The 16,280-nt window shown below is 38.5% G+C and overlaps 1 protein-coding gene across 1 annotated transcript in view; it reads right to left on the reverse strand.

Annotated features, from left to right (window-relative positions):
- Positions 1–6,526: 6,526 nt before the first annotated feature.
- GABRG1 (gamma-aminobutyric acid type A receptor subunit gamma1) overlaps positions 6,527–16,280 on the reverse strand; it is a 58,879-nt gene continuing 49,125 nt past the window's right edge. The window contains exon 9 of the mRNA XM_064710338.1: positions 6,527–15,931. Coding sequence (XP_064566408.1) covers positions 15,653–15,931 — 279 coding nt within the window. The 3' untranslated portion in view covers positions 6,527–15,652. The remainder of the gene's footprint in view (positions 15,932–16,280) is intronic.

A 16,280-nucleotide genomic window follows, 5' to 3' on the forward strand; every position in this document is an offset into this window, starting at 1 on the left:
ACAATTAAATCCTAGAATCACAGGACAGTTAGGGCTGGAAGGGACCTTAAAGATCTCTTTTTCAGCCTTCAGAGAGTTTTCAGCTTTCTGCCATAGGCAGGGACTACTTTATCTAGACCAGGCTGCTCAGGGCCCCATCCAGCCTAGTTTTGAGCCCTTCCATAGGGCATCCACAACCTCTCTAAGCACCCTATTCCAGTACCTCACCACCCTCTGAGTAAAGAATTTCATCCTAACATCCAATATAAATCTGCCCTCTTTCAGTTTAAAACCATTGCCCCTTATCCTGCCACTATTTGTCCACACAAGAAACTGTTCCTCTTTTTATTAAGCCCCTTTTAAGCACTGGGATGTTGCAAAAAGTGGAAATTATACCAATGATCTTCATCAAGTTCTCATAAAGTGGCTCCTGCCCTGTTTCTGAAAGTAGCAATAGCATGGTACTGGCTTTGTGTTAAACAAAGATATTAAGAGGTTTGCTTCTGGAGAGGAGCAATCTGAAATGCTTTAGGACATAAAGGCTGCAGAGTTGTCACTAAAGCACATAAAAACAACCTCACAGAGAGAAAAAGTCAAGTGTGCAATTAAAGCCAACTCCCAAAACTAACCAACACAGAGGGGGTCACCAACAGAGACACTGCAATGTAATTTAACAGGTCAGAAGTTGGGCGTACCCATCAGGAATGTTTTTACCACGTGGACAAGAACAATGACCCAAAACACACACACACACACACACACACATACACATACATGCACAGGGCTCCAAGATCTGATTGCTTCACCCAAAGGCTGAAGGATCACCCAGGTATAGGCAGTAGAGAAGAGTGATTTTTCCCAGGAGAGCTGGGCAGGGGAAGCCTCTGTGGGTGCCCAGGGTCACCTTCCCCTCACTGCACTCCTTCTCTCATGGACATGACAGCACATGGCTTGAGGTTGGACCCGTAGCCATACATGGCAATGGTCCAGAAACACAACTTTTAACATCTGCACAACTTCCAAGTTTTTGCAAGTTTCTAACTGCTGCCTTTGTTACAGGGCACTGCTTCTGACAGCAAGGGCACCAGCCATGGCTGCCTGCACTCTTCTGGCCCTGCTGCCCAGTTATTGACCACTAATCCCTGGCAGTCTGTAGGACACGTCAGCTTTGATGTATCACTTCCCTTAATGTGTTTTTTGGAATGCTGTGGTGATAACACACTCACATTTATCTTCATTGTTGCTGCTGGGAAATGTGAAGGTTGTCTCTAACAGGATTTTCCCATTTAGTTAAATAATTATGTTAGAATTTTAAAGTACTCTGGTTTATCAGAAGGCAGCAAAAAATCTCTAGCCCAACAAAAGCTACATGGTGAAAATATTTTAGTAAATTATATTTCAAAGCCCTTTTGCATGTTGCTGTAGAAATTCCAAATATAGGGAATCAAACTCATTTCTCAGCAGAGATGACTCTGTTGTTAAGCCACAAATCTATGTACTCAGTGCAACTGACTGCATGGAAAAAGTAGCAGCTTCTGATGGGAACAGTGCTGGATGCTCATTGACAGTCTGAATGATGACCATGTGATCTCACTGTGACCTTACTATGTGCTGAGAAGGCTGCATTTCCAGACCAAATACTTGGATGCAAAACACTGGTTATACTTCTCAGTCACATCAGAACATACAGCTCTCAGTTATAAAATAATTTTGGTCCTGCAGCTGCAGCTGTAAATCAGTTCTATTGATTGCAGAGGAGCAATGCTACCTTACACTGAGACTCTGATCCTGTCAACTTTTCAATAAAATCAGATCAGCAATCTCACTACAGCAACTAAACTTTGCTATTATCTTTATTTATTGGCTGACAGATTTTTTTTCCCACTCATTCAAACCTAGATGTACTTGCTTAATTTACTGCAACTATGAAGGTTTTAGAGTCTTCCAATACTGCCTATAGGACAAACCACAAATAAGCCCATTATTAAGATAGCATGCTTTGTTATCAGCAACAGACCTAAAACAGGAAACAGATAAGCAGGATAAAAATGCTCCTGTGTATTATCACTAATAACAGAAAGATATCAGAGTTCTTAGTTTCACACCTCTTTCCAAGGAGTTTTCAGATTCAGAATTTACTAGACAGATAGCTCTGCTCATTATTACTTCCTGAGGGGAACCCTGATTGCTAAATTCTCAGAATTTGTCTTCATTAATTACTGATTTATTTACCTTAGGAAAGTTCCAGGCACAGAAATATCACCCATCTGCTTAATCAGTATACTTCTGACTAAGGGGATGCATATGTTTCTTTCTCAGAATTTAAGTTCACAAATATAATTTGTTCTAGTTTTCTGACAAGTTCTTTACAAGAAAAGAGTGCTTTGCATTCATTAAGTCAATGTTACTTTTAACAGCTTTATGAGTAGCATTATTGACATCCTATAGATATAAACTGAGACATACAAAATTATTTCTCTCAAATAAAAGAGGAAATATTTGAGTCTTGCAGATTCAGTGTCAGTATAGGAAAAAGACAACTTTGAATTCCAAGTCTTAAGGCTCTGTCATGGTTTGAGCCTGGCACAGAGCCAGTGCCCCCATGAAAATGCCCTCACCCTGGTGTCTGCTGTGAGATGTGACCAGGAATAAGCAAAACAGGCTCCAGCTTAAACATAAAGAACACTTTATTACCTAAACTACAGGAAAATAGGGAAAAACTATAAGGAAAAGGAAAAAAAATTGAAAACCTTACAAAAAAACCACTTTCCTCCTCCCCACTACCTGAATTCCCCAATCCGATACATTCTCCCAAATCACCAACTGCCCAGCCTGGCACCACCCTTTAGTATACTCAAACTTCAGTTCATGAAGAGGAGAGGAGTCCTTCTTGTTCCATAGGCTTCCCCTGGAAACACGCTGAAACCTCTGTGCTTCCAATGTCACTCGGCACCGCCCGGAAAGTCCTTTTGCCGCTTGTGACATCTTCCTTCCATGCCCAGTGCTCTCACCACTGCGCATGGACCAGAGCTGCTTTTAGGGTTGTCTTTTAAGGATGCCTTGTCTCACTCCAAAAAGGCACAGTCTCTGCTTTGGGACATCTGTCCCCCCCATATTTTTCCAACCCCCTGGGGCCGAGGGGTCCCCACGATGAACCCTCCTGGTTCTGAGGCACTGCCTCCCCCTAAGTGCAGTCTCTGTGTCACAGGAACAAACTGAGTCCATGGCCACACAAGAAAAGTCCAGCCAAAAGGCCACTCCAATCATCTCTCCCCACTCAGTCAGTTGTCTCCACATCCTTCAGGCCAGGTCCTTGTCTCATCTCATCTCTTATCTCTCTTCTTATCCAGCTCTGAGGAGGATCAGCATTTTTACAAGGTCCCAATCATGTAAGCAAAAGGGTTAAAAATTTCAGTCTCTGTCTGTCCCGGAATGCCGGCACTCCCACATGGCTGCTGCTCCGGCCGGCCGGCACTCTTCCCCCCCCCCCTCCTCCTGGGCCGGCTGCTATCACATTCGGCGTCGCCGACTCTCCCTCTCTCTCCCTCCTGGGGGGGTGGGATGGCTGCCCGATGTCTCTTGGGGCTCCTCCACCCTTCCATCCTCAAGGGCCTCCTCACCCCCATCTCTGTCCAGGCCCCGGGCCTACCGAATGGCTGCCCCTCCCCCGCCCAGCAGCAGAGGCTGGACAGGGGAGGGAGATCCGACCTCCTTCCCTCGAAGTCCAAAGAGAGCTTCCCAGGGCCAAAGCTCTGCTTTTTAACCCCTGTGTATTCTCGGAGGTGTGTCCAAACCCCACTGGCTACACCAGGTGCCAGTATCAAACTCCGAACATCCATTGGTTTGACCACAGCATCCCAGAATTCCCACTTCTTCCTGGTCAAACCACCACAGGCTCATATCTAAACACTGATTCATGCTCTGAGCCCCCAGGTCTTCTAGTAGGGGTCTCTATGAAAAATAACAATTAGGAGAAGTGAAATAAGGTCACTGCTGAGGTGTTGGTGCCCCCTTTTCTTTAGGTGCTGCTGGCAGGAAGCTTACAAAAGTATCTGAACTTCTGCCAGGTTATCCCTCCAAACATAACTTAAGGCATCCCAAGCACCTTTGGAGGCTCTGCTGCTCAGAGCCCACTGACCTCAACAGCAGGACCATGTAATCAAAAACATAAACAAAAATCATTCTTAAGGATTTTTGGTCCTTTTTGTCTTATGCCATCCTTAGGAGAGTGTTAAGAAAGATCTCCTGCTTATTTTCTATTTCTTATTTGTTGACTTATGCCAGAGAAAAATCTCTTTTTTCTGAGGTGTTCTTCACTCAGCAGGATGCTGATATACTGCATTGCCTGATGCTGGTGGTGTGTGAGGAAATGTCTCATTTCTTATGCCAGCATTACTTCCACAGTGATCATCTCTCACCCTCCGCAATTCTCGCTGTGAAAGTGTGAATTAACCCAGCAATAACAGAAAATGAAAAAAATAAAGGTGCAGAAAATGAGAAAAGGATGGACAGCACAGTGGAAGTTTAGGAAACACCAGTGATTTATAGTGTAAGGAAAAGAACTGAGAACCAGATTTGCTGAGGAAAGTTATGAGAAGATGGTAGCCAAAGCTCGAAACAAGGAGAAGGGATGAAGAAATCTGAAGTGTTTCTGGTGGGATGGAACACATGAGAAAAAAAAAATCACATGAGAAAACAGAAGAGCAGCTCCTGACCTGACACAATCCATGAGGAACTGGCAGTGAAAACATGAAAACATTCAGTTGCCAGCTAGTAGGGTCTGAAAACTGATACCATGTGCTGCCTGCTCACTGGCCTGTGTAGAAGGACTTCTGTGCTCACAGTCCCCTTCGCAAAAGAGAAGTGAGAGCACCACAGATGTCACCCTTACCAAGAAAAGCTCTGTTGGCAGTCTCAGGGCTTGTGGACCTGGTTACTCCCTCACAAAAAACCATGGTGCAGGACCTTACAGCATGAGAGGGAATGCAGAGATAGCTTTACCTACTACTTTGAAAAGTAGCAGTCATTTCTTTCAAAAAGAATTTTTTAATATCCACAGGTTTCATTTATACACTTTGAGTTCCTAATACACACTTTAGAAGAACTCTTTAATTTCAACTGCAGATACTATTAGCAAATAATAAAATTGGGTATTACTAAGAAATATTTATTTATTATGACATTTGTTTACTAATTCTTAGAAACGAAAAGGTTATTTTAGATATTACAAGGATGAAGTAGTTGGGAACTCTTAAAATTAACTTTCTTGTTCTGACTCTGCTCTGACATTTAGTAATTTCAGTCAGCAAGGCTTGTGTCACCCCAAGTCGTAGTAGTCTCAGTTTGGTAGAAAATAATTAACTTTGGCTTTTCCATGAGAAATGAAGTAATTTTGGCTCCTTACAGGCATTTATATCTGAAATCCACCCCACTGACAATAATACTGAAAAATGTTTACCTTAAAAATACAGATGACAGATTTTTATTTGAAGTCTGTACATAAAGGGTTTGCCCAATTCCTTCATTCATCAACAGTACTGTGGCAGCCAGAGGTTTGATTCTTTTGGCCTGAAAAGTCCATTCAAAGCATTTTGAACTCTGAGGTTTGTTGTTATGAAATACCACTGTATGTATAATGGACAAGACGTCAACACTCTTAAAGAAAAATATAATAATTTAAATAAGCTGTCAAGACATGATAGTGGAGGTAGTTACCAGGGAAAAAAGAACATTAAATGCTAAAGGAAATGTAGGGATCCTTAAATTTAATCTGAAAAGGATATGTAAGAGACTGCAGATATCTGTGGCATTTTCCAGAACTACCAGAGACTTTAAACATCTTTGACTAATTTCCCAGGGTTTTTACGTTGAGAGAATCCCTCTTTGATCACCTTTCCACTTTCAGTTAGGAATACATTAAAAATATTTCCTGGGACTGCATACATGAGGAAGATAACACTCACAGGCTGGTGGGACAGTCAGGCCAGAGAACAGAATGTATTTGAGGAAAATAATGAGAGGTGATTTTCCCCTGGATATTCGCTTCAGCATGAGCCCTGCTCCTTGACCTGAAGCACATCTAACAGAGCATTACAACTTCTCCTAAAATGAAAGAACAAGGAAGAGGGAGACACCTATCATGGCCACGAGGGATTCTGGAATGGGAAAGAGAGCAGTATTAGCCAAGAACCAGTGCTGGCCAAAGTGAAAGAGCTGTATGGGAAAGAAAGACCACTCTTCTTGGCAGTTACAAGCAGGACATAATTATTAGCTATAAAACTGGTCCCAGACAAAATGACTGATAAAAGTGGAATTTTAGTTCCAGAGCTTTATTTCTGTGGCATGACTGCTGTTGTTCCTACATTATTATCAAAGGAAGGAAAGAGGATGGGAAAGGAGGGAGGGAAAGCAAAAAATTTAAAGCAAAGAAAGGATTGCTGTATATCAGAGCAGTGTGCAAAATTATTTTCACCAGAATGACCATTGTCATCATTGTCTTAAAGAGAAAAGAATGTACAGCATATAGAAAATAAATAGCATAAGAAAGTAAGTAGCCAGGCACTATTTATTTTTTCACAGTGTAACTAATCAACTTCACAGCAGATACAGTATAAACAATGCATTACAACTGCTTTACAAAATTCAGTGTTGAAACTCTCTTGATTCTTTTCAATTTAAGAGACATCAGAGCACAAACATCTAATTTATTAATTTTGCACAGAACACATGTTATTCAATGGTGGGGTACAAATTAATTTTTTTAAGACTATGGCTTTCAGAGTTTTACATTTAGAAGATTACAGATTACATCGCAGTAACACCTGTATGAACCATGCACCAGGGTGCAAACACATTTCCTTTCAATGCACAAAGGACTAGTGCAACATTTATATGAAAATTCAATAGATGTTAACACTCACAGGAGAGCTATGAACTATAAAACCTATCCTTCAAACCATTGTTAGTCTTCTGGCAAAAGGTTTCTGAGATTTTCTCTCTAGAGGTCCTTACAATCCAACTCTTTCTCAAAACCTTACTTCAGAATCTCTGTTTCCAAAGCCTTGTGCCTCCAAGCTCCTTCTGATAATGAGGGCCACAAGCACCTCCCTTCTGAGCCTGTTACTTGTGTTCTTGTTACCAGTCTCAAAGTCTCATTTGCACTTCCATAACTTCAGCTTTTAGCAGCTGATATACCATCCTGCATGAGCTACGCTGCTGAAAACAAAGGAAAAGCAAGCAACCATAGGATGAAATCTGTCTCTTTGCTTTCCTATCTCCCCACATGTCAAGAAAATAATAAAAAAAAAAGAAAATTCCCCCAAAGGCTAAAAAATTCTAGCCTTGAACCACAATTGAACTTTCTGCACTATTCTATAGCAATCTAATTTATTTAAAACACTCAGTGATGCCTAGTTACTTTTTTTGAAGTACTTGAAACTGAATGCTCAAGGGATAATTTTTAAAAAGGGCTAAACTTCTCAAAAGCAGATTTTTTTTTCTTTCATGTGTCTTAAACTGCACATCAGACAATAATGCATCCAAAAATTAGGAGTAAACTAAATTGCAAAACTCTGGCTTGATCTTTTACCATGATACCACAGAGTTCTGAAAATGGAGAGCAGAATCCATCTACTCTGCAAATGCAGATGAAAATGAGGACATTTGCTCCTACCTACAGATATGTATGAAAATATACTATTCACATAGATGGTAGTTTCATATTAACCTTCAGTGATATCATTGCTTATCTCTACTCTCTTTCTTCTTCAGTAAAAAGAAGTAAAAATTAATCCACAAAACCCTATAATTATTTTAAGCTTCTGAACCACTCCTACTTTCCAAATGTAATCTTAAGTGGGTTTTTAATGACCTTTTTGGTCACATTTAGAATATAAATTTTATTGGCAGAAGGAGTCTTGTTAAAATGACAGTCAGAAACTGATGTATAAGTTCTCCTACCTTGATTTCCAGTCTACATATATATATATATATATATATATATATATATATTGTTGCCACTGCCATTATAATTTCTATAACACCCATCATTGTAGCTGTTAATGGGATTTAGCCAAGAGCATCATCTTTTTATCAACTCTGAAGTCTTCTGGTTCAGCCATGATCATATAATAATGTTGTCAAATATAAAAATGATGTTATCAGTGTTTCATTATAACCCAGCAGACAGACTTTTTCAAAACTGAGAAGCAAGTAAAACTCAATTTAATACCTGAAAATGCTTTCGTTTTGGTATTACACACAAAAAATTATGGCATTTTAAGAGAGGCTGAAGAAGTCATGGCTTAATCACATTGAAAGACTGTGAGCATACCTTGATGTTTCCAGGTAATTGAATTTAATAATGGATGAATACATTCAAGACTATTGGAAAAGTACCAAAGAACTAAGCAGAACTGTAAATATCAGGATAATAATAATAATAATAATAGTACCCAAACTGAGGATGTTTTTTGAAGGAAAACTGAAATGTAATAATAAATTTGCTTCAGTATCATGTACTTTATATATAAACCTTAGAAGCAGAGCAGGGAGTTACAACATTTATCTTATATTCCATATTAAGTTATCCACAAGGGCATTAATAAATAACTTTAAAAGGAACACTGATGCATAATATTGCAACATTGTCCATTGGTGCCAAAACTCTATCAAATTAAATGCATAGTATAAATATTCACCTAGGTAGTTAAAAATATTAGCATTTTTTTAAAGATTGAATTAAAAACAAGGGTGTATTAGTAAGAAGCGAAGTCAGAGTAACTGAAACATTATGTGAACTATAGATGTCAGACAGAGATTTGGATTAAGGGTGCTTTTGAATACTGGACCCTCAATATAACAAATACTGAGACAAATCATAAATCAACAAGTGTTATTCTTCAAAGATATTTCTGTAACTTTAGTGTTCAGACCGTAAATTGCAATTGTTTATAAAACTTTAATGTAGGGAAATATAAAATATAGCAATATTATGCTTAAGTAAATTAAGTAAAAATATTCAATTTTTTAAATATAGGAATCACTATGAGATTACCAGATTTTTAAGTATATTCTATAGCAATTTAAACTGTAATCAAAAATATCATAACACAACTCTTCATGTTCAGACAAAGAGTCCAAGTGTTTGTAGTGGCCAACAGTGGGAAATACAAAAGATACTCTGAATATGCACAAACCATTAAGAGTTTTTTCAGTGACTGAAGTGTGAACATAGATTATATGTTAATACTGAGCCTATGAATATGCAAATTTCAATATTTATCCTTCTTGGAAAATCTGAACTATTCAATTCCACTGCTCTTAGGCCATCGTTGGGCAGATGGACTGACATGACTTTAAAGAGACCATCACCTTTTTTCTGAATATTTCACAAGCCAAAAGACTCCTATAAACCATCTTCCTAAGGAAGAAAAACATTTCAAAGGGAATGGATATCTGTAGTAAAATAATGACTCATCCTCATTTCCCACCCATGGTAACAGTTTTAGATTTTGTTTTTAAATATCAAATTGGCAAAAGTAATACATCCTCTGTGGAGGCAGCACTGGTCATTGCTTTTAACAGCCTTCAACATTCTCATGTCTAAATGACATAGGAATTCTAATGCCACCCCTGAGAACCAGTCTGCCTCCTTAGCAGCATCAACTGAAAATCACTTTTCCAGTGTTTGGCAGGAAGCTATTTCCGATCTGCAATGCCGGGACAAGGAAACTTCAAAAGGAAATATTTCCTTTTGAATTCAGCAATGCTCAAACCCTGATGATAAAGACATTGTATGAAGCCAGAAATACACAAAAGAATTACTTCCAACCTGAAAAATATTTTGAATCTCAGGTAGGGCTGCAGTGATGTATGGAAAAGTAGCTACTAAAAAGAATTACAAAAGAAAAGCCTTATTACTGTGAGCAGTCTCATCCCTCTTGATCCTGTCAGTGGGACCCAGGCCCTGTTGTCAGTAGAAAAATTGTCATGTGCACATGCCATACGCCTACCCTTCTGAACCTCTTTTCTTGACTAAGAAAAGGAGCTGAGAAAGGTAGAACGGTTTACAGGTCTTCTCTCTTACATCCCCCATGGCTCTCCTCACACAGCCTAAGTGAGGTTGATGTCCCACAAGCACAGTCTGCAGGCAGAGCAAGATTACTCACTGAGAAAGGGAATAAGAATTTTACAGATTTTTTTTTTTAACCCCTTAAAATACCATGAAGCTTTCACAGTTTTTTCAGAATCAACACATTACTAGTGAACTGGACCCATCTATGGTAAAAAGGGCTATATCATTTGGTCTGCTTCAGTTTTAGCCAATCTCCTCTCTCCAAGGGCCATCTGAGATTTCTGCTAAAGCCTTCATTACCCCTCTGGCTTTTTCAGCGAGTTCTACTAGTAAGTAAAATCAAAAGTTCATTTACTGCCTTTTCACAGGCATCATAACATCCAAAAGACAACTGTGACTGATCCCCGTGACAAGATTTAAACATTTTGCCCAGGAGTGCACCAAAACTCTTCTACAGCACACAGGGAATATCTCAGTGCCTCACAGCAGGACAGCAGTGAAACTGCTCTTGTGCAAAGATAAACATTAAGTGCAGGGATGCTTTTCCATCATCATGGAAGTCACAGCACAGATACATCTTCTGAGGGAAGAATGTTTCAAATTACAGTCTCAGGCAGAAATGACCCTTCCTTTTAAACAGAAACCAACCTCCCTGGAGCACCCCAGCTATCCTAGATCATGTCTGGCATCATCACAATTCATCTTTCTCACTTCCTGATGGAAATAGGGGATGATAACTGAGTGCAGTCTGAGTCAGGTTTCTATTCCCAAATATTTTAGCCCTTGAGGGGGCTAACAGCAGTTTAGACTGGGTACTAGGCCCTTCCCAGTGCCTACTGCACTAATTAATGCTCAGTAATTTTAAAAATTGTTTTATCTCCAATAATAAGTAGAGAATAAATAAGAGCTTTTTCTCATTTAACCTGATCTCTGTTTTCTCTGTTAACAGTTCACCAGAATGTTAACTCAAGATAACTTTCTATTGTCCATTCAGTCAGTAGTTACTGTATAGGAAATACACAATATTTTCCTTTTTATTTAAAACATTAGGAATATTTAATTATGTTGCAGAGAAATCAAGGGAATTATCACAAATACCAGTGAGAAGCCTATGAACTAAATGTAAGTCACTCAGATCCATGTAACTTGATTCTGGGATCACTGCCACCATCAATCTTTCCCTCATACCATTGTTTCCTCTCCTCCCACTAGTTTTCAGTGCAGATTCGCAACTGAATGAAAAATGCCCATCACAACAAGCCATCCTTCAGCCTCCAGCTGCAAACTCCCACCACCTGTCTTGGAGAAAAACTTGGTCATAATCTTGTGTGTTCAGTCAGATGATCCCACCCATCTGTGTGAAATACTAACCAACTAAGAGTAAAATAAAGATAATTGTTCTGATTTTGTTTCATCTGGCAGCAAACAGAGCATTTGAACTGCTGTTGGTGACTGAAATGAGGCAGAAATAAGAGATCACTGAAAAAAGGAGGACAGATCCATTCCTTTCCTTCATTTGAACCACTTTTGTAGCAAATTCATGGCATGAACCAATGCAAAAGCCTTTTCTACAGTCTGGAGAGTATTCTATCACTCCCTGTGAGTCAGCCTCCCCCTCCAGTGCATTCATGAGGCATGTGGACATCCACTGAGCTTTTTTAGGAACAGAAACACAGTAATTCTGATTCCTGGCTTTGGATTTTTCAGCTGTGGAATTGTACATTAGTTTCTATCTTCTGTATCTATTATAATGACTAAAAAGACAGAATTATTTCATAAACATGAAAGATCATATTTAAGTTATAACTGAGAGAAACTACAATTAATTTTTCCAAAATAATTATAGTAACAAAAAAGTGTATTTGCACTAGTTCTCAGCTATTTGGAAACAGCAGACAGAAATTATGACTGATACAATTAAATGAAACATATCTTCCTTTAGGCAGATAGATATTTAAATCCAGACTCCTCCTGTTCTCTTTTGATTGTAAGGTGTTCACAAATTACAAAGCACAATTCATATACCGATTTTAAACAAATGTTTTACTACCATACTAAATAAAGAAAAGAAAGTTTTAAAAATACTGTTGGAGGTGATTCTCCTTCAAAGTCTAACACAATCCTATATCTCTGAATGCCAGAAAACTGGATAAGGTTAAAGTCTTTGAAGCACATCAACGTGTGAATACAAAATACGTTGCCCAGAGTTCATGCTTTGGTTGCACTGCCACTACATAAAACAGATTTATTCAGACACAGAAGACATGCACTAAAGTTCAGTGAGCTACAATCATAGACAGAACCTTACTAAAAAATAACACACTGAACTGTACTCACTACTAAAACAGAAAACTGGTAAACACTAATACAGAAATATCAAGGAAAAGTCTCTTTTTTGAGAAATACATTTCAAGATATGCCAAAGATAGGTGCAGTATAAAACAGTTTTCCCAGACTTTTTCCCCTCTCTGCCTTTACAGCAAATTCTCCTCTTATGTTCCTCTCTTTCAATGAGAAAATCTCCTACTGAAAAGGCTGTGGTTCACATCCTTAATGTTCAATTATTTGAGCTACTGAACACTCATTATTGAAATTAGTGCAAATTAAGCATGTGTTAATGGCATCAATTCGTGATAGCATCACTCTTTATGACAGTACATAAGAACTCCCTTTTCTGAATTCTGGTCTAATAACAGTACTAATTAGGAATATGTTTAAGTGTGTGCTTATGCAGTAATGGTCAGAATAATATGACTCCCAAAAAATATGATCCCAGCTAAGAGTAAACAAAATTTTTATCCAGGTAAGTTTGAAAAATGATTGCAGCACCTAACTCCAATTAATTATACTGTCTGTTTCTTGCTATTTTTTTATAGTATCACTTAAGATTTCTTGGAATCAAGTGCTTACATGCAGATTAGAAAGAAATGCATAGGACTAAAATTACACATTTATTACATGCCATGTAACAGTTCACTGCATTCTCATTCCTATTTGCACTCACAGTACTATGAGAAACTAAAATTATTTCATCAGAAACAAATGAAGTACACAGAATAGTTTGTCAACAGACAGAAGCAAGTGTAGCCATAAGCCAAACAGCCATAACACTCAATAGGTTTAATACTCCACTACATTGTTCCATAGAAATTAGAGATGAAAGACTTCTTATGCATCCCTTGCCAATTCTGAATGTTTTCAGTTCTCCAATTCAGTCACTGGAGGCTGATTGGCAACTGACAAGCACATGAATAGAAAAAGCTAACTAGATGAGCCAGAGGAGAGCAGGCTGTGAAATTTGTATTTCCTCTAGTGAAGTGCCAAGTTCTTTTAAGTTTCCTTTGTTTAAAGGTGAATTAATGAACCTCAGGAACTCACTAAATCTGGGCCTTGCGCTGTACAGCAAGCTGACTGCTTTTCAAGCACACATCCAACATACTGCTGAAGCCACCTTCATCCCTCCTACAGAGGAAAGTGTTCAGCATGCTGTCAAAAAGCATCAACCTACATTATGGAATAAAAACTGACATGTTTCTTTTGGACTGAACATTTAATGAAAATTAGACTCTAACAAACCTGCTCAATATATTAGAGCAGATCAGTGCCATTAATGATGCCAACTTCTACACTCAGTCCAACAGTCAGGAGAGCCGGTACTCAGAAATGTCATACCACAAATAATGCCAGCCAACCTCATCATCAGGGCTTTCAGATTCTCTCAACCACTCCTATATTTCATCAGCTAAATACTGAAATAAAGTTTTCATTAAAGTTGGATCTTTTGTCACACCTCCTTCCACAACAACTGCACAAAATCTCACACTCTCTATTGAACTTTGGGGCTGGACACTGGAATAACATTTCCTCTGAAATGTGTATTGTATATCATATCTTACTATGTCTGGTACCAATTAGACTATAAATACAGTAATCCCTTCTGAGAAATTCAGAGGAGGGAGCATATTCAACGGAAATATTGGGGGGAAGAGGGAGAGCCCTTAATGTAACATTTTCTATTCTTAGCTGTTAATCATGTCTTTATCTTTAGCACTGAACATCCTTACCTACAGCCAAATACTAATCCCATTAATCCTCTTTAAAGATCTGTAAGGTCTTCTGTGTAATGCTGACTTTTACTTAATGCATATCTTAATTTTACAGGGATTTTTGCAAACTCACTTGAGACCAATTTGTCTTTAAGAAAGGAGGAAAGACTGCACTTTTCTATAGTGAAGACAATGGATTTAGAAATAGAAATTAGATACCAAATGCTGCCAGGCAGCAATAGTCAACACCAAGAGGTCAGTCCAGAAAGACTACTACTGAAGGATTTCTACCAAAGCTCTACCACGGGAAGGATGGGCAGCTGGTCCTATGATTTTTGGGGGATGTATCCCATCTTGGAGAAGATTCAGCAATGCATAAGGATTATTTTAACCCCCCTGCATAACGCATCTTTTCCATTGGAAACTAACAAATATCAGTGGTAATTACCCAGCAACCCACTCCACACATTCAATACATTCATACCACTTGGCTTTGGCTCAGTGAGCAGCATGTGCAGTAACAAACCAGATCTACAAAACCACGCTGAGTGCAAAGGGGACCAGATCACACACTGAACTCTTAGGACTGGGGATTTAACACAGCGACTTTGAGTACAATGACTACAGCACTTCCAAATTCTGCTGATACAAATTTTTCCAATTGTAGAGTTATGACTTTTTCGCCAACACTGAGTATGCGAAGATCATTATGCTTAATGGCCAGAATCTGGGCCAACACCAGTCTGCTTTCCATGAAATGAGCAGGCAATGGCAGCTGGATAAGAATTTTGGAAAATTGTAGACCTCTTGGACAACTTTGGGGAACTCAAGACAATGAAGTAACAGGAAATGGAGTACAGATATAAATGTAATCTAAGGTTGAAAGCCAAAAGTCTCTAACCATGGTCAGGATAAGACAAGCTCAGAATTATTCTTGGGTGTTTTGATAAATCCATTCCTTGCTGCTCTTATATCTGCATTCTGTATAAATCTGAATTGATTAATTATCATCTAATCACACTTTTTAACATACTGGAGAGAAAAAATGGCTGATTGAAAAGAGAAATGTTACATTTCAACTTTTTAAAATTAGGGATTAACAAAATCATCACTTTATGGATGAAATGGATGAGAGTAACTAATCCCATTTAATTAAGGCTTTCTTTGCAAAGGTGTAAGAGATGCTACAAAATCCTTCTGAATTGTCATTTAGGATTAAAACTGAGAGCTTATGTAGGTTGGTTCAGTTAAATAGCATAGCCTGTGATTCTGCATTTTCTTAGAGCTGGAAAAAAAAAGTATGTATGTGTGTTAAGGAAAGAGAAAACTTAGGGATATTTATTTCAAAATGTTCTCTTCAAAACAGAGTATCAGTTCTACAGTTGATCACAAGAGGGAGACTACATCATCATATTTCCTTTCATTGTTTCAAATTTTTAAAGCATACAAACAATTTGAGTCATTTTGGACCAGCTCCAATCTTTGCTCAGTTAAAAGTATTAATGACTATTCAATTAATATTTTTTTTCTGAGTTTGTCAAACCTCTGAAATTTACAGATAAAGATATCCAATCCAGTAAACAAGGTTGAACAGTGCAAAGGCAGTTGGAAAGAAGATTCGAGAATAGGAGTCAATTTTTGCTATCCGGATGTGTATTCTTCCTTCTCGCCAAGATCCTGTGCGGCAGTCTTCAAAACAACAGAAGAAACTGGCACAGTCTTTTCCTTCTAGGCACTCATATCCATAATCATCATCACGTTCAGGGAGATGATTAATGCTATTCATTGGAATTAGTGTTGATCCAGGTCGAACAGCAATTGCAGGTGGTTTCTTAAGAAAAAAAAAAAAAAGGGAAATATAGTTTTGTGTGCTTTTATCCTCACATTAAATAATTCCATAGGATTTCCCTGGCGATAAAATCACCTTCACTAAAAAATACAGAAATTCTCATATTAAAGAAAACAGTTTGGGGAGCTTAGAAAATTATGAACTGCTATATGTAATTAGTGCATGCAGGCAAAAGACCATGAACTACTTTCACCTGCCACAGTGAAAATTGGGTTGTGTTGGGATTTGGGAATAATAGATAATTAGTCACACAGACAGGGTTAGCTGATCCCATCTACACAACACAGACAAACATTTTGAAGTCAGTCACTTCTTGACAACTGGGTCACCA

The sequence above is a fragment of the Zonotrichia leucophrys genome, chromosome 4 (assembly GCF_028769735.1).
Source record: "Zonotrichia leucophrys gambelii isolate GWCS_2022_RI chromosome 4, RI_Zleu_2.0, whole genome shotgun sequence".
Taxonomy (NCBI): domain Eukaryota; kingdom Metazoa; phylum Chordata; class Aves; order Passeriformes; family Passerellidae; genus Zonotrichia; species Zonotrichia leucophrys.